The sequence below is a fragment of the Pelophylax lessonae genome (assembly GCF_965119305.1).
Source record: "Pelophylax lessonae genome assembly, chromosome: 1".
Lineage (NCBI taxonomy): Eukaryota > Metazoa > Chordata > Amphibia > Anura > Ranidae > Pelophylax > Pelophylax lessonae.
Window position 1 is genome coordinate 544492969 of NC_138768.1, and position 19828 is coordinate 544512796.

The 19828-nt window shown below is 38.1% G+C and overlaps 1 protein-coding gene across 1 annotated transcript in view; it reads left to right on the forward strand.

The window, feature by feature from the left end:
- The window catches only part of LPL (lipoprotein lipase), a 46635-nt gene extending 38311 nt beyond the window's left edge, over positions 1-8324 (forward strand). The window contains exons 8-10 of the mRNA XM_082247800.1: positions 1974-2156; positions 6516-6623; positions 7827-8324. Coding sequence (XP_082103926.1) covers positions 1974-2156; positions 6516-6623; position 7827 — 292 coding nt within the window. The 3' untranslated portion in view covers positions 7828-8324. The remainder of the gene's footprint in view (positions 1-1973; positions 2157-6515; positions 6624-7826) is intronic.
- The last annotated feature ends 11504 nt before the right edge of the window (positions 8325-19828 follow it).

Here is a 19828-nt window from a genome sequence, read left to right on the forward strand (position 1 = left end):
GTTCAGCACTGCTGCTACTCTCCCTAGGAGTGGCCGTCCTGTAAAGATGACTGCAAGAACACAGCGCAGACTGCTCAATGAGGTGAAGAAGAATCCTAGAGTGTCAGCTAAAGACTTACAAAAGTCACTGGCAAATGCTAACATCCCTGTTAGCGAATCTACAATACGTAAAACACTAAACAAGAATGGATTTCATGGGAGGATACCACAGAGGAAGCCACTGCTGTCCAAATAAAACATTGCTGCACGTTTACAGTTTGCACAAGAGCACCAGGATGTTCCACAGCAGTACTGGCAAAATATTCTGTGGACAGATGAAACCAAAGTTGAGTTGTTTGGAAGAAACACACAACACTATGTGTGGCGAAAAAGAGGCACAGCACACCAACATCAAAACCGTATTCCAACTGTGAAGTATGGTGGTGGGGGCATCATGGTTTGGGTCTGCTTTGCTGTGTCAGGGCCTGGACGGATTGCTATCATTGAAGGAAAAATTAATTCCCAAGTTTATAAAGACATTTTGCAGGAGAACTTAAGGCCATCTGTCTACCAGCTGAAGCTCAACAGATGATGGGTGTTGCAACAGGACAATGACCCAAAGCATAGAAGTAAATCAACAACACAATGGCTTAAACAGGGGAAAATACGCCTTCTGAAGTGGCCCAGTCAGAGTCCTGACCTCAACCCGATTGAGATGCTGTGGCATGACCTCAAGAAAGCGATTCACACCAGACATCCCAAGAATATTGCTGAACTGAAAAAGTTCTGTAAAGAGGAATGGTCAAGAATTACTCCTGATCATTGTGCACATCTGATCTGCAACTACAGGAAACGTTTGGTTGAAGTTATTGCTGCCAAAGGCGGTTCAACCGGTTATTAAATCCAAGGGTTCACATACTTTTTCCACCTGCACTGTGAATGTTTACATGGTGTGTTCAATAAAAACATGGCAACATTTCATTATTTGTGTGTTATTAGTTTAAGCAGACTGTGATTGTCTATTGTTGTGACTTAGATCACATTTTATGACCAATATGTGCAGAAATCCATATCATTCCAAAGGGTTCACATACTTTTTCTTGCAGCTGTATGTTGTGAACCAAACTTTAAAATGCCATCAACTAAAAAGGGTGCCAGGGTAAAGTGAGAAAAAGCAATATTAAATTTAGGAGTGAGGCCTTATTGCATTTGTGAAATGTGCCTACTTTGTTGCCTTGATTCAAGTGAAATATTTTTAAGGTGTCTGTTTGCCTTTTTTTGCCAGTCTAAAGAAACTGCCTTCTCTTTATAATGCCTATAGCCCCCTTTGCACTACAGACATTCACCAAAATATGACGTAAATCATGTACATCTACATAGGCAAGCACACTATAAAGAAAAGACTGTTGGGTGGACAAGAGATAAAAGGCAAAGTTATGTTGTCTCAAATGAAATGAACCTGCATACAGCCTGCATACATTTAACAACAAGCAACTCTGCACAATATTGCCAGCCCTCTAAATGTAACACGTATTTTCAGCACAGAAAGATTGATCCCGACACCAGAGAGATGAGTGTGCAATTGACAGGTTACGTTTATGTACGGTAGGGTTAGTGTCTTTCAGCATTGAATGCTAATGTATCAGATACTTGGTATATATTATAACCATATGTAAGAACTGTATAGACACTATACGGGCCACTGTGGGGGGGACACTGGAGACATAATATACAAGATATCTGGGTGTATTGGAGCAAATACAGGGTTGAAAAATCTCAGTGAGGTGGTAAATACATAATCACTACTGCATTAAATATGTTAATGTTTTGATGGTCAATGGCATGTGAAGGTTAACAGTAGATGTTCAGCCTAGTGTAAATGGTCAGAAACAGTCTTGTAAATAAGTATGTCTTCATTTTGCTGCACCGATTCAACTTTTTAATTTATACAGTGAATGCACATCAAGAATTTTAACTGATCCTGTCTTTTTTAGGGCTGAAATGTCTACAAACAAAACCTATTCATATTTGATCTACACTGAACTGGATGTGGGAGAGCTGCTAATGTTGAAAGTTAAATGGGAGAAGGAATCATTGTTCAGTTTTTCAGACTGGTTTACAACATATGCATTCGATATTCAGAAGATCAGGATAAAGTCTGGAGAGTTACAAAAAAAGTAATTATCTTTGTTGAAGCACATTCTCATAAAAATAATTAGTAGCCTTTTCTTTTGGATCTTTCTATTGCTTATTTAATATTGCTACCATTTTCTATAGCGTATGTCAAAAGAGCAATACAACTTGGTACAACTGAACGTATACATCATAATATAGTGATCGAGTATTGTTATTTGCAATGCAACTGCAAGCAGTTTATTTCGATATTTTATCGAACAGTGAAAACAAAGATGTGCATTCATAAATGACAATCAATCAGCTATGAGCTTTTGAAAGTTTAATGCACATTAGGCCAAATATTTACTTGCAAAAGGCCAGCGCTTAATGCTTTTCTTGGCATCATTGGGTTTAAAAAGTTGATGTAGTTTATGGAGGTTCAAAATGCTTTTCATTAACTTCAGTCCAGCCAGTAAAGTACATTCCAGGGCTTTTTTCCCCACTTTTTTCAAAAGTAAAGTTCAAAAACATACACAGAATGATACCCTTACAGGAGTTTCCAGTGTCGTAATGACAAATAGAAATTTTCTAGCCTCCTGGCTATCCAGACAGCATAGTCCCCGAGTCTGTGTCTCACTGCATTAAGTCATTAAATCTTCTGACAAACCAGCTACCCAACCTAGGCTGCTAAGTCTCCTGCCTAATTACATACAACTGATAGGATAGGTGACAGCCTTGTCCGATCAGATTGCCTCTTCATAAGGCCAGATGAGACACTCTCCCAGTGTCTGTTCACACACACTGCTCCTGCAGCAGCTTGTCTCCAGGGAAAGAATCCTGAACCATAGAGCTTCTTGACTAAAAGTGCTGTGCACACCTGCACAATAAGGATGCTGGTTTCCATTGCAATGTAGACACAGGGTTAGAAGCTTCATTCCTCCCAATGCTCTACAAAGCCTCTGGACTCCAGAATCCAGTTCAGGTGTTACTGATCCTGGAGAAAATGGCAAATCCCATTTTCTCCACACTGTCACAAATTTTAAAATAAACTCCATCCATACAGCTTAATACACAGATGAAACATATATATATATATATATATATATATATATATATATATATATATATATGTATATATATATATATATATAATGTTTAATTCACCAAAGGATTTGTATTTCTGTTCACCCAATCCTGAGATTTAAGCATTAACCTCCCTGGCGGTGATCCCAAGCGTGACTCGGGGTTGAATTTTTCTATCAGGAGCGGTAACCCCGAGTCACGCTCAGGGTAGATGTGCAGAGAGCGCAGTGGTGTCTCTTACCTTCTCCTGGCGATCCAGCGATGATCTCTCATTGCTGTGACCGCCAGCCGAGAGTCCCGCCGCTCCTCCGTCCTCCGTCGGTGTGATGACTTCCTAGTTCCGTTCCCTGCAGCAGCAATGCTGCATGGGAGCGGAACTAGGGAGGGAAATTCAAAAAAAAAAAAAAAAACGTTGCACAAAACACAAACACATAACACATTTTATATTATATATATATATATATATATATATATATATATATATGCATATATATATATATATATATATATATATATATATATGTGTGTATATATGTGTATATATGTATATATATATGTATATATATATATATATATATATATATATATATATATATATATATATATATATATATATATATATGCACACACGCACACATATACATATATATATATAAAATTATATTATTGATTCAATTATAATTCATGCGTTATATATTATATATATATATATATATATATATATATATATATATATATGTGTGTGTGTATATATATACAGTGGGTACGGAAAGTATTCAGACCCCCTTAAATTTTTCACTCTTTGTTATATTGCAGCCATTTGCTAAAATCATTTAAGTTCATTCTTCTTCCTCATGAATGTACACACAGCTCCCCATATTGACAGAAAAACACAGAATTGTTGACATTGTTGCATATTTATTAAAAAAGAAAAACTGAAATATCACATGGTCCTAAGTATTCAGACCCTTTGCTGTGACACTCATATATTTAACTCAGGTGCTTTCCATTTCTTCTGATCATCCTTGAGATGGTTCTACACCTTCATTTGAGTCCAGCTGTGTTTGATTATACTGATTGGACTTGATTAGGAAAGCCACACACCTGTCTATATAAGACCTTCGACACAATGCATGTCAGAGCAAATGAGAATCATGAGGTCAAAGGAACTGCCTGAAGAGCTCAGAGACAGAATTGTGGCAAGGCACAGATCTGGCCAAGGTTACAAAAAGATTTCTGCTGCACTTAAGGTTCCTAAGAGCACAGTGGCCTCCATAATCCTCAAATGGAAGACGTTTGGGACGACCAGAACCCTTCCTAGAGCTGGCCGTCCGGCCAAACTGAGCTATCAGGGGAGAAGAGCCTTGGTGAGAGAGGTAAAGAAGAACCCAAAGATCACTGTGGCTGAGCTCCAGAGATGCAGTCAGGAGATGGGAGAAAGTTGTAGAAAGTCAACCATCACTGCAGCCCTCCACCAGTCGGGGCTTTATGGCAGAGTGGCCCGACGGATGCCTCTCCTCAGTGTAAGACACATGAAAGCCCGCATGGAGTTTGCTAAAAAACACCTGAAGGACTCCAAGAGGTTGAGAAATAAGATTCTCTGGTCTGATGAGACCAAAATAGAACTTTTTGGCCTTAATTCTAAGCGGTATGTGTGGAGAAAACCAGGCACTGCTCATCACCTGTCCAATACAGTCCCAACAGTGAAGCATGGTGGTGGCAGCATCATGCTGTGGGGGTGTTTTTCAGCTGCAGGGACAAGACGACTGGTTGCAATCGAGGGAAAGATGAATGCGGACAAGTACAGGGATATCCTGGACAAAAACCTTCTCCAGAGTGCTCTGGACCTCAGACTAGGCCGAAGGTTTACCTTCCAACAAGACAATGACCCTAAGCACACAGCTAAAATAACGAAGGAGTGGCTTCACAACAACTCCGTGACTGTTCTTGAATGGCCCAGCCAGAGCCCTGACTTAAACCCAATTGAGCATCTCTGGAGAGACCTAAAATGGCTGTCCACCAACGTTTACCATCCAACCTGACAGAACTGGAGAGGATCTGCAAGGAGGAATGGCAGAGGATCCCCAAATCCAGGTGTGAAAGACTTGTTGCATCTTTCCCAAAAAGACTCCTGGCTGTATTAGATCAAAAGGGGACTTCTACTAAATACTGAGCAAAGGGTCTGAATACTTAGGACCATGTGATATTTCAGTTTTTCTTTTTTAATAAATCTGCAACAATGTCAACAATTCTGTGTTTTTCTGTCAGTATGGGGTGCTATGTGTACATTCATGAGGAAGAAGAATGAACCTAAATGATTTTAGCAAATGGCTGCAATATAACAAAGAGTGAAAAATTTAAAGGGGTCTGAATACTTTCCGTACCCACTGTATATATATATATATATATATATATATATGTATATATATATATAATATATAATGCATGAATTATAATCTAATCAATAGTATAATTTTATTAGATATATTTTATATTAAATAATAAAATTATATTATTTATTTGATTATAATTCATGCGTTTGTGTTTTAAATTTATCACATCTGGGATGTCTACTAGACTCTTGTTTTGGTCAGGTTTAAGTCAGTAATTATTAAGAATTGTAGGCCTATAATACATAACGCCAAATTTCCATGAAAAGAATTGTACCGCTTTTGGTATGTAATTCCTGACAGAATCATACCGCCAGGGAGGTTAATGCCAGACAGCAAAGTCAGGTCAGGGACATCAAATTTTGTCAATTAATTAATACAGATTGGACCCCCCCCCCCCCTACTCTGCCAGCCTGCATGAAATTGTTTTTTATTCCTGCCTGGATCCAGCTTTAAATAAAACTCATCATCCCACCACTTTCTTACCCTCTTCATGAAAATATAAACTACATTTAGACACTTCAGATACAGAAGAAAGGCAACCATAACACTGTGGCCATCATAGTCTAAGGACGAGGTCAGCAAAACATGACCGTGAGATCACCATAGTTCTGAAGCTGAGGTTTGTAAATCCATTTTACATTTGGGGGAGAAGATTGAGGTGCTGCATGTACCCTTTTGCCCATTTGTATACAATCATTTTGTTGTAGTAACTCCTGTGTTGCCTTTTGATATGTCCAACTTGAGTTACACATTTTATTTTATAAACCACAAGTTATTCTTCATATGACCATTTGCACAAAACAGGAAATGTGAGGTCTAGGAACCAAATGATGGTGCCCAATGCCAAACAATTTTTTTTCTTTCTGGTATTTGGAAACTTGCAATTAGTTTATCAGTTACACTTGCTTATCAATTAATATGAGTATGTTTTTTTTTGTATTTTAGGTTAGTTTTTTGTCCTGAGAATGGGAAGCATGCCACTCTTACAAGAGGAAAAGCCCACGTGGTATTTGTGAGGTGCAATGAAAACTCTATTGTGAAGAAACATGAATGGTAAGTACAAAAACTTTATTTTGAGCTATATGATTATTTTCAGTATTAGTATTATTTCGAAAGATTACACAATTGACGTGCAAGGGTGAAATAAAAAAAAAAATAATCTGATTACATTTACAGAGCATAAAGCCATCTCTTCAGGCTGAACTAAAATCTTTCTCTCTCCAGCTCCTTGTAAGAAAACAGGATAATCTAGCTCTTTGATATTTTTGGTCAATAGACCAATTTAATTTATGAAATATAATAGCATCAAATTGTATCATTATTTAATTTCACCCTGAAGAGAATACATCCATGGGCATCCGCAGGTAGGGGCAAGGCAAATTCCCCCCCCCCCCCCTGGAATCTCAACTTCCCCCTTTCAAGTGATTGTTAAGCCACTTTATACCATCTTGTCTGGTCTGTTTACTAATCCTGTGTGTGTGCTTTAAAAAATAAGCCATTCTTTAACATTTCTTAGAGGGCTGAGCGTGTCAGCTCTCTCCTCTCCCCATCTGACAGCTGCCTGCAGCGGACGGGGCTGAGGATTCCTCACTGATGCCAGTCTGGAGGGGAGGATGAGGGGTCTTGTGAGCAGGGATTGAAGCTCTGAAAACTTGTAAAGAATGTAATTTTTTTTATAAAACACAGACACAGGGGCACACAGGATTATTAAACAGACTGTAGACAGGATATTAAACTTTAAATAAAACTACAGCAGCAGACAGGCAGGTAGAGAGGGAGGAGAGAGGACAGAGGAGGACAGGAGGGCTGCAGATGAGGGAGGCACGTAAACTGACCACAGTGTCAAGAGCTCAGCAGCCATGGTATACGGTGGTCATTTTTCAGGGGGAGGACATAGCCAGGCAGGATCAGCCAGGTATTTTAGGTGATAGAAGGGGCCAAATTTTACAGCAAAGCACTGTGTTGTATAACATGCTTTAAGGGAACAACATCAATTTTTTTTTCTTTTTTAGGTTAACAAATGCTTTAAAAATAAATGCTGCTGTTTGCTCCTTAAAAATAAATACTCAAAATAAGAATAATGACTAAGCCCCCCCCCCCTCATCACATTGTTGAAGAGGGCGCAGAGCATGGGTGACCTTAAAATGTTGCCCCCCCCCTAAAAAAATGTCTGCGGACGCCCCCATGAATACATCTAAGTAATTTTTTTGACCCTCAGAACAACAGCACTCTTATTTAATTGTAATTTCTTTACAGATGTGAGCAAGATTCCGGCACTTTGAAGCACTTGTTACTTGATGTTATTGAAGCTCTGAAGAACAAGATTATCTTTGGTTTCTACGCAGTCCAGTTTACCTTTAAATTAGGTCTGCAGACATTTCATAGTAGACACAAGAAAACCAATGAGAAACAAAAGACCAACCTCTTTATAGCATGAATGTACAATAACTTCCACTTCCATTCCAAGCAATGCAAGCTGTCTGTGAATTGTCTTAATGTATTTTTATATAGCTATTAGACAACCAAAATGTATTATTGAATAGTATATGCGCATTCCATGCTGTTTATGCACTGGAGTTTAAATAACAAACCAAGCTTGAAATACAGTTTATGCTCTATAGGAGTTACTAATAACATTTATAAATCAGAGTGCTGTATCAGCGTAACATTTTGTAATTTACAGATGTTATACAGCAAATGATAAGTTGGAATGCATAACAGAAAGACATTGGTTGTGAGAAAGATTGCAGTTTTTGTTCTTTGCAGCCTTTTTTTCAAAGCTTAACACAGGTAAAAAAAAAGTTTATACGTACAGTGAGTCTCCATCCTCACTGAAAGGCTTCATTGCTCTTCTCCTACAGGATTCCTCCTCTTTGTATGACCGGTTCCTTGGTCACAGCTCTATGATGTCATCTTGTACAATGCAGGACCAGCAGTTCTGTAATGTAATGGAGTACATCAAGGGCCTATATTGCAGAACACTTAGCAGTGGAGGAGTGCGTGGGCTGCTGAGAGAGCGAGGAATAGGGCATGTATATCACCTTATTTATCACCCCCCTAGTCAAAACAAGCAGTTAACCTTTACAGTCTGGAGAAGGACCCACTGCAAGAATACATCTTTTTTATTTCCCTAAGTTCAGCTTTATATCACACCACGTACCAAAAACATTTTACTTGTTTTGGCTAGAGAGAGAAAGACGTTGTTTTTTATTTGTGTGGTTTTTTATCACTGTCTGTAAAAGCTTAATATCACTTCCTCTTCTGTCTGACACCCATCAGAAGTAAGGGAACATTTTCCCAACAGAGGCTTAAAAACCAAATACTGAGAGAGTTTTTAACTCTTCCCTACTCTACAATATTTTATATATAAATTCTGTGTTCCAACTGGGGGCAAATAACAAAATCAGCACTGAGATTCTGAAAGAGGTCGTAACTCATCCCATCTCTATGCAAGACAAAAACAAAAAAGAGGTTTCGGAGATAGAACTTTCTTGGAAGGTTAATAGTATCTCCTTTTATGAATCACATGTAATTCAAGTTTAGGGAACTTAAAAATTACTTGAAGCCACAATGGTATTTAAAAGGATCAGTTGAATGCCCTTGGAAGTTCTTTGCTAGCAACTGCTAAATATGGGCAGGTCCACAACAAATAGTACCTCCGTTTAAAATAAACAAGTGTCCTGCTATATATGTTTGATTATGTACTAAGTTTTTAAATAGATTTGTTGAAAAGGATATCAATCACAAAAGACGATGTTTTGTTTTATCTTCATGAAGCATTATTTAATGACATGTAAAGAGCAGTAGTATGCTTTAAAATACTGCAGCCAATTACAGGTCAACTATGATTAGGTTGCACTACTCAAAGTTTAAATCTGATTGGTGGCAATGAGCTAAAGTGTGTTACTTGCTTTCGCAGTTACTAAATAATGCTGGCCATACATTACACAATTTTCTTGTACTATTGAGGTCAAACCTAAACACTTTCAATTTGTATGCAATCAGACAGGACCCTGCACTACATAGTTGAAGGTAAATCTAAAGGAAATTGAGTAAGACAATTGTTTAACCACTTCTGGACCGGAAGGATTTGCCCCCTTAATGACCAGGCCATTTTTTGCGATTCGGCACTGCAATACTATAATGGAAAATTGCGCGGTCGTGCAACGCTGTACCCGAATACAATTGATGTCCTTTTTTCCCACAAATAGAACTTTATTTTGGTGGTACTTGATCACCTCTTCGGTTTTTAGGTTTTGCGCTATAAACAAAAAAAGAGCGACAATTTTGAAAAAAAAAAACGCCATATTTTTTAATTTCTGCTATAAAACATTCCCAATAATAAAAATGTAAAAATTTAATTTTTTTATCCGTTTAGGCCAATTTGTATTCTGCTACATGTTTTTGGTTAAAAAAAAACGCTCAAAAAGCGTATTTTAATTGGTTTGCACAAAAGCTTATAGAGTTTACAAACTACAGGATAGATTTTTGGACTTTTTATATATTTATTTTTTATTAGTAATGGCGGTGATCTGTGATTTTTAGCGGGACTGCGACATTGCGGCCGACAGATCGGACCCCTAACTGACAATCGTGGGAGAGCAGCGGCAATCGCCGCCGCTCCTCCCGCAGCCCGCCTCTCGCTGTGTCTAAACACAGCGGGAGCGCGGCTCCGGCGATGCGCGCGTGCCGCGGAAACCACATGCAATCCAGTCACGTAGTACTGCAGTAAAAAGGCGGCGGTCGGTCGGCAAGTGGTTAATGTATGGCCAGCTTAAGGCTCGCCATACATTTTACAATTTTCTAGCAGAATTTTCCTTTAGATTCACCAAAACCATATAATATGAGGTCAAACCTAAATACTTTCAGTTTGTATGTAATCAGGCAGGCCTTTGCACTACATTTTGTAAGGTAAATCCAAAGGAAATTGAATAGGAAAATTGTATAATGTTTGACCAGCTTAACTTCCATGCATTACACACTTTCCTTATCATAATATATATGTTACTATAACTATTATATTCTACAATCATTTCCAAAACCTTTAAAAGGTTTTAGTTTTTTTTACATTGGCAAAACCCTATATTGTTACATGTTTATTGCAAAAACTTTTTAAGGAATTTGAGAACTTGCTTTTAAATTCTAATTAAAGTATAAAGTTTAACTACAATATTAAAAGACAAAAAAGCAGTATTGCATCTGTATTTTATTGGCTAGAGAGAAATAAACCTGCATAGATATGTATAAAATTGCTTAGTACGCCAGTTTTTAAAAATGACACAATTTTACATTTTGGATCAAAATAAAGATTGACAATTTGAGATGTTGTTACTTTTTGATCTTTATCACAAAAATGAATTAACTTTTGTGTTTAAATGACTGTTAACAGAGAGTATTAAGGAACTGGAACATTTCTTTAAATGTATATTGTTTTATGTATATGTTTTAAAAGGCTGCTGACATTTAGTTAAAAAAAAAAAAGAGACTCCTACTGACTCATATTTCATCAAAAGTATAAGTATCATCTGTTATTAGTTGCTTAAAGAGTAACTCCGCTTTTGTCGAGAAAAAACATTCCCCTCTGGATGATCTATGTACATTGCAAGGATTTTAACAAACTTTGTTTCAGATTCCTACCTTTTGTTATTCTGAAGAATAGTTGTTTAATTATCTGTGTCCATGAGTGAACCTGTATGGGAGTGGTTTTATAATTATAAGTCAGCTCCTGCATCTGCAGGGCTCTAATGGGGAAAGTGGTAGGACCTACCAAAATGACATCTTTGTCGCAGGTGATGTCAAAAATCCGACTTGTATATTACTGCAGACTGGGAAAATCAGTAAGCTAATCACACAAGCTGGAAATGACATTTTCGGGGGGCGTTCTGTACACCATCTGTGTACAGAAATCCTCCAGGTAACCATATTGCATTGCATTTTACTGACAATAACGGAGCTGCAGATTGAAAAGGAAAGGTCTTTTTTTTTTTTTAAATTCAATTACAATATGACTCGTGTCCCAATTGTATACGCTATATTATTTTATTTTTGTTTGCTATTTTTTTTCCCCATGAAAGTGAAGTTACCCTTTAAATTTTAAATTTGTATGAAAAGAGTACATGTTGTTGAATGCATTGTTGATGGTCTAGGTATTGTTACACTAAAATCTAATAATTTTATAATGCCTCAGGGGAATAGCTATAGCTATAGTCATGCCATAGAGAAAATCATGTATGTGTGGTTCCCACTTCTTTCCAGTGAAATAATGTCTGAAAAAAATAGCGTGAGCCAGTTTTTGATGTCTGTTGGCAATATGATTTATCCTTTTTTTTTTTTTTTTTACGTATAGGCTCCATTCACAACTAAATGTTCATGAATGTTAATACTGCTTTTTGCATGTGCATTTCTTTAGGCTGTCCAGCCAGTTTAAATTGGCATTTTAATGGAAAAAAAATTACCTGTACTATTTCTGGCCAACACAGCACACCAAGACACAACACAGAGTACATCCACTAATTTGCATTTACATTGTATCTGTACTTTGCAGACACTGTTAATGCTACAGCTATTATAGCCTTTAAATAAAGAAATACATCCATTTATTTCTGGTGTAAAAAATATATTTTTTAATGAAATACCACCTAACCTGGTTTTCCTAAATTTGCCATCTGAAGCAGTATTTTTAGTAGGCAGCATTCCAGATCTAATTTCCTATATTAACTATAATGCTGAAAAAAGTTGATTTACTAAAACAGTAGTTTTTCACTTCACCTAGAGAGTTTCTTCAAACATCGAATCATGCACAAGTACTCTTAGTTTTTATGTTGCAAATGATTGGGCACTTAAAGTAAATGCAGCTTTAGTGGGGGTAGATAAAACATTTACTCTTTTAATTAATAACCTTCTCTGGAAAAAATTGCACAGATCTAGCAATTTCCATATTTAACTGCAATCGTTTTTATTGCACTGTGAATATGAAAAATAGTAACTATGCTCTGAAGACAGTCAATGCAATACATTGATCATTTTATACTGTTTGCCTAAATTAATGTCAATTGGGACTGTTTGTGACGCCATCATTTTTCATTTTACTTCTATTGACAGAATATTAGATTGTAATCATAGTCAAAATTTTTTAAATATATAACCCAAAAAAGATCAAGCAAACAATACTTTGGGATCCATTTGATTACATAATGATGTATTGCATGTTTCCAGGTGTGCAGTGATGCATGGCTACCACACACTAGTCTTTAAATTCCTAGCTATACTAAACTGATTTCTGATTGGCTACCCCAAGTCAAAGTGGATGACTGCTCTTTGTGTAAACTTTAAATTGTCAAGTCTTTGAAGAAAATTACATTAGTGTGCTAAGTCAAAAAGTGAAGGGAAACAGTTTAGTCAATGTAGAATATCAATAATGAGATTTAAAACAAAACAAGTATTTGCCATTTGATAGCATCAATTGTCAAATTAGGTAATCATTATTCTTGTATTTCTACATTAGTCTTAATAATATTCAAAATCATATTTTATTATAATATTCTGTATGGTTCAGTACTCCACTTTTACTTCCATGTCGTGGTACAATATGATGCTGGAATGGTATAAATGTTGTATACAATAGTTTCACTAAACCTAGCCTCCTATACTTACAAGTCATGTTACATCAAACAGACTTCTGATGAATTTTCTATATACTATGCAAATAGGTGCTGTGACATTGTTCTTAATACTCTATATGTAATAATATATTTGGGTATATAAAAACAAGCTTCTTGGTGTGTGTAAGAAACAGAAAATATATGAAAGATGTGTAAAAGAATCATACATTGTACAATGTTAGAATTTTAAAAACTGTTACATAATAAACATATTACAGATACACTATTTATATACTGTTTATATATGTAAATTATACTTTGTATGTTTGTATATACATATACATATATATATATATCTATATATATATATATATATATATATATATATATATATATATATATATATATATATATATATATATATATATATAGAGTATATCTATATATATATAGATATATATATATTAGGATATAAAAGATTTTTTGTTTGTAATGTAAATAGCCCCTTTTTCACATTTTGTAATTGTGTATTTTTACAAAGAACAGTACTTAGTGTATATAAAAAGTTATATAAAAAGGTGATAATAAAGAAAATATTTGATGCAAAATATATTCGTTATGTGTCTTATTTTTCACAATAGGTATTTAATTGTTCAATTTTAATATAAAATTAAGTATTTTGCCAGGACTGGGTGGTGCCATTTGAGCCCCCTGTAGTGCTGAAGCACTGCGAGCCCAGTCTGAATGATGATGACCCCACCTCGAGTGGCATGGAAATGACAGGCTGGGCTTACAGAATATGGACAGAATGACTTTGCCTAAAGAGGAATGCTGGTGCAAGACTGAGAGGGTGAAAGGGAAAATAGGCAATATTTTTAATATAGGGTAACTCTAAAAGTTAAAACAAAAACTACTTTAAGTTTTAACAAAGCTCCTCCCAGCAAAGAATGTGGGTAGGGGGGCGGATAAGCAAACCCTGTTAAGTCCTGATCTGACAGCTACCGCAATCTCTATTGTGAGTTTCCGCGGCCACAATCCCATACCCCCGCAACTCTCCCTGCTGGCTGCCTGTCAAAGGTTTTATATAATCTTTATTTGGTTAACGCATAGAAATCAAAACAAAAATCAGTACAACAGGTATAGACATTGTGCTCCATGAATCAGAACATGTGTCAAGACAAACTTCAGGAGTCATCAGCATCACATACCCGGGGGTATATAATAGCAAACAAGCGTAACAGAGCATATCACAAGAATACAGGTCAAAGCCTGTATACCCAAAGACACTGCGGATCCCAATCTAGAGGAGTTCCAAAAACTGTCAAAATTTTTAAAAGCAGCTTGCCCCAGGCTCCTTCTGAACTGTTAGGTGTCAATAAGAGAAGAAGCCTGGGAAAAGGAACATCCCACAGACATCTGCAGACTTATATAAGAGGTCTGTGTGTGAGGGAGGGGGAATTAAATTGTGTACACAACTGAAGGGGGGCAGAGTAGCAAATATTTGTGCTGGAGACAGTGACAGTGTTTATGCTAGGAAGGGAAGGGAGAAGTTGATTAGTAATAGGAGGGGGGGTGTTTGGGGGGGGGGTATGTGGTAGCAGGGGGCATTGGGGCAATTTGTGCCAGAAGAGTGGTAGAGGGGGAAATGTATTCTATTAGAGGGGGGTTGGTGAAGAGTATTTATGCAGAAAGGAGGAATTGGGGGGTGGGGACAGAGCTAGGAGGGAAGATCTGTGCTGGAAGGTGTTTTTTTTTTTTTGGAGGGGGGTTGTGCTAGAAGGGGTGATCTGGGAGGTGAGCATTTGTGCTAGGAGGGGAGACTTGGGGGGGGGGGGTGATTTGTGTTAGAAAGAGTGATTTGAGGGGGAGGATTTGTGCTAGTAGAGATGATGAGGGGGTATGTTCTAGGAGGGGAGATTGGGGGTATTTGTGCTGCAAGAGCTGATGGGAGGACATGTGCTTGAAGGGAAGATGAGGGGAGATTTGTGCTGGGAGGGGGAATTCTGGTGTTTGTGGGGGGTAGTATTTGTTCTAGGAAGTGAAATTTGTGTAAGTGGGGGAGGACTTGTGTTAGGAAGGGTTATTTGGGGGGTGTGCAAGGAAGGGTAATTCAGGGGGATTTGTGCTAGACGGGGGGATTTAGGAGGGGAGATTTGTGCTAAGAAGGGTGATGGGGGGATTTATGCTAGTAGGGATGGTTGCGAGGTATTTGTGCTCAGAGGGTACGTTTGAGGTGTAGAAGATTTGTGCTCGGCGGGGGGAATTTGAGGAAAGAGAGCTTTTTAGTTGGGAGCGGAAAGGGGGGGGGACATAGATTTATGCAGGGTTGGGGATTGCATTGGGAGGGTGGAATTTGTACTGGGAAGAGGAGCAACTTTCGTTTGGGAGAATTTGTTTTTTAAAGGGAATTTATGTTTAGGGGTAAGTGTCCAGAATAGTGCTCGAGTTGCTTTCGGGGAGGGGGAGGCAATTTTTGCTGATGCGCGATGCTCATACATCTTGGGGGGAAGTCACCGTTAAGCATCTTCGCCCTGGGCACTAGATGGCCTTGTCTCTGCACTGATACCCATCCATGTGTCTCTAAAATATATCGAGGAAAAAGATGCACTCATAGGAAATCCATCCTATAATAAACATAGAACTTCATAAAGATTGTGCCCTTCTGAAAAAGTACCCCTGCTGCCAGGCTATAGTAATAAGCACTAAATCAAATGTTCTTACATAAAGGAATAATTGTAAAGTTGAATGCAATGTGGTAGAGTACTTAGCTAGTAGCACCAGTATTAATAAAGTGGGACCAGTAGTAATAAACTCATAATGAATATTTGCCAGTCCAGAAAAATGCTATTTCCCTATTTAAGTGTGCTTCACCACTCTCCAACCACATTTCTTCTTTTCCATTTGGAAGGGTAAGTGTCCACTTTTGTGGGAGACTTTTAGTGCACCTTTGCTCTTGGTTACATTTTGCTACTGGATGTCCAAGCTTCCACAAGAAATGTTCCCAGGAGTGCCACTGAATCAAGCACATGCTCTATCTCCTATTTACTACTTAATAGGGACTGCAGCATGAGCATAATGAAGCGATGGGACCCAAGGAGAACTTTGACTTAAAGTATTTTGTGAGATTTTTAGAACCCTGCACATACCATATGTCACAATGCACTACATACAGGTCCCTCTCAAAAAAATTGCATATTGTGATAAAGTTCATTATTTTCTGTAATGTACTGATAAACATTAGACTTTTATATATTTTAGATTCATTACACACAACTGAAGTAGTGCAAGCCTTTTATTTTTTTAATATTGATGATTTTGGCATACAGCTCATGAAAAACCAAAATTCCTATCTCAAAAAATTAGCATATCATGAAAAGGTTCTCTAGACGAGCTATTAACCTAATCATCTGAACCAACTAATTAACTCTAAACACCTGCAAAAGATTCCTGAGGCTTTTAAAAACTCCCAGCCTGGTTCATTACTCAAAACCGCAATCATGGGTAAGACTGCCGACCTGACTGCTGTCCAGAAGGCCATCATTGACACCCTCAAGCAAGAGGGTAAGACACAGAAAGAAATTTCTGAATGAATAGGCTGTTCCCAGAGTGCTGTATCAAGGCACCTCAGTGGGAAGTCTGTGGGAAGGAAAAAGTGTGGCAGAAAACGCTGCACAACGAGAAGAGGTGACCGGACCCTGAGGAAGATTGTGGAGAAGGACCGATTCCAGACCTTGGGGGACCTGCGGAAGCAGTGGACTGAGTCTGGAGTAGAAACATCTAGAGCCACCGTGTACAGGCGTGTGCAGGAAATGGGCTACAGGTGCCGCATTCCCCAGGTCAAGCCACTTTTGAACCAGAAACAGCGGCAGAAGCACCTGACCTGGGCTACCGAGAAGCAGCACTGGACTGTTGCTCAGTGGTCCAAAGTACTTTTTTCGAATGAAAGCAAATTTTGCATGTCATTCGAAAATCAAGGTGCCAGAGTCTGGAGGAAGACTGGGGAGAGGGAAATGCCAAAATGCCTGAAGTCCAGTGTCAAGTACCCACAGTCAGTGATGGTCTAGGGTGCCATGTCAGCTGCTGGTGTTGGTCCACTGTGTTTTATCAAGGGCAGGGTCAATGCAGCTAGCTATCAGGAGATTTTGGAGCACTTCATGCTTCCATCTGCTGAAAAGCTTTATGGAGATGAATATTTCATTTTTCAGCATGACCTGGCACCTGCTCACAGTGCCAAAACCACTGGTAAATGGTTTACTGACCATGGTATCACTGTGCTCAATTGGCCTGCCAACTCTCCTGACCTGAACCCCATAGAGAATCTGTGGGATGTTGTGAAGAGAAAGTTGAGAGACGCAAGACCCAACACTCTGGATGAGCTCAAGGCCGCTATCGAAGCATCCTGGGCCTCCATAACACCTCAGCAGTGCCACAGGCTGATTGCCTCCATGTCACGCCGCATTGAAGCAGCCATTTCTACAAAAGGATTCCCGACCAGGTATTGAGTGCATAACTGAACATAATTATTTGAAGATTGACTTTTTTGTATTAAAAACACTTTTTTTTATTGGTCGGATGAAATATGCTAATTTTTTGAGATAGGAATTTTGGTTTTTCATGAGCTGTATGCCAAAATCTTCAATATTAAAACAATAAAAGGCTTGCACTACTTCAGTTTGTGTAATGAATCTAAAATATATGAAAGTCTAATGTTTATCAGTACATAAAATAGTACAGAAAATAATGAACTTTATCACAATATGCTAATTTTTTGAGAGGGACCTGTATATGCAGCATTTTAGGAATTGCATGAAACTATTAAACATGGCAGAGAATGTCCTGATTCCCATAGTCCTGTGGGACTTTCCTGTAGAAATGCAGGTTGCACAGACAACACTTTGCCCTGTCTCTCATAATACTATTTTTTTAAAAAGAAAAAGAACCCTAAAAACTAGAAGAGAAATCACTAGAGAATGCATTTCAATGCATTTATTAGAACTTGATATGTTTATAGGATTATCATAATACCAATACCATTAAGGCTGACTCCCTGAAAATCATGTTAAAACATAAATCTAACAATTTATTATGTACATTTTAATTCCATCTATTTGAAAGGGAAAAGCAACTCCCTTAATTTACAGGATATTTTTTTTCTGTTCTTACATATCAAATGTTGCAAATCTGTCAAACCCCTTTTATTTTTGTAGTACATTTTTAAATAATTAAAGTGGTTGTAAACCCTTACATATACCCAGTGAGGTGGATTGCTTCTGGGGATACACAGAGATTAAATTAATCCTCCTACATAAGTTGTACATAATAGGACTGGTCTCATGGCACAAAGTATCTAGGGATCTGTTGTAGCCAGGGAGTTGAGAGAGTTGCAGTGGGGTCCAGGGAGGAGACCAAGCATGGGGTAGTGGAGTAGTGTGCTTCCTGTAGCCAATAGTAACATGCGGGTCATAGTCACTCAGGGTGTGGTGACTTGACTGCTAAGTGAGTGGAGACCGGTACAGGCTCCGCAGTACCCGCTCAGAAATGCTGCACACCTAGGGAGGTGTGAAATCTAACCAAAGTTGTGCCTATAGTGCCAAGAGTGTAGTTGTTTGGCCTCGGATTACAAAAATTTAGCAAGTGCCCTTTGAGAGGAATCTCGCTTTTCAGTTAAGGGTCTGCCCTAACGGTGACTTCTTGTGAACGTAGCCTTTGTCTGCCACTGGGGGCACTAACGAGAGCTTGCACCGGGATCTACTACTACTACTACTACTGGGGTAATAGGCCCCACCTGTATGTATGTTTGTATGTTAAAATGATTTCAGTGCCTGAAACCTCCCAATAATTCTGTGAATATGTCACAATTCTCAGTTCTGGTAGTAAGCAAAAAATAAATAAATAAATAAATAAATAGTTTTGGTACCAGGCTGTAGTATAAAATGTTTATAATTGGATACATTTTATTAAACATGCAATCAACCAGTACAAAGCATGGAAATCAGCCCATATTTTACATTCAATTGTGGTTGTATTAAATGGCAAAAGAATATGTTATCTCTTTGGCTAGTTCTTTGGGGCTGGATTCACATATGTGCAGCCGCGGGTTCATGCCTGGGGTCCGGTGCGTACCCTTTCACCAGTTCAGGGGCGATTCAGGTCTTAATTTGTGCCTGAATTCGCGCCTACACCAGACCTAAACACACACAGGACCTTTTTTCAATCCGGACCGCTGCCGCTCCGGATATGTGTGAACCAGCTCCATTGAGAGCCGGTCACACTTGCCTGTCATGCGAATTGGATGCAGGGAAATGTGTGAACCCGCCAGGAATGATTAACCTCTGGCCCTAGCACTAAAAAAAGTTTACCGTTATTTACAATAGTTACATATAAATCACCAGTGGGAATGAGTAAATTAAATTATTAAAGTGTATCTGTCAGCTGGTTTGCTGTCTGTTTTTGTTTCCCCACTGGAGCAGATTCACCCTATTTTTTTCTCCAAATATTGAAAGCAGGAAAGTCAATGGAAACTCAAAATTTTACAGTTGCCATCTCTATCAGAAGAGCAGTTTAGGGTGACAACCATGACTCTCTTCATTGATACAGTGAAGGTCTCACATCCAGAGACAGGAAATGTGTTATCTGCAGAATTATCAAGTAAAAATA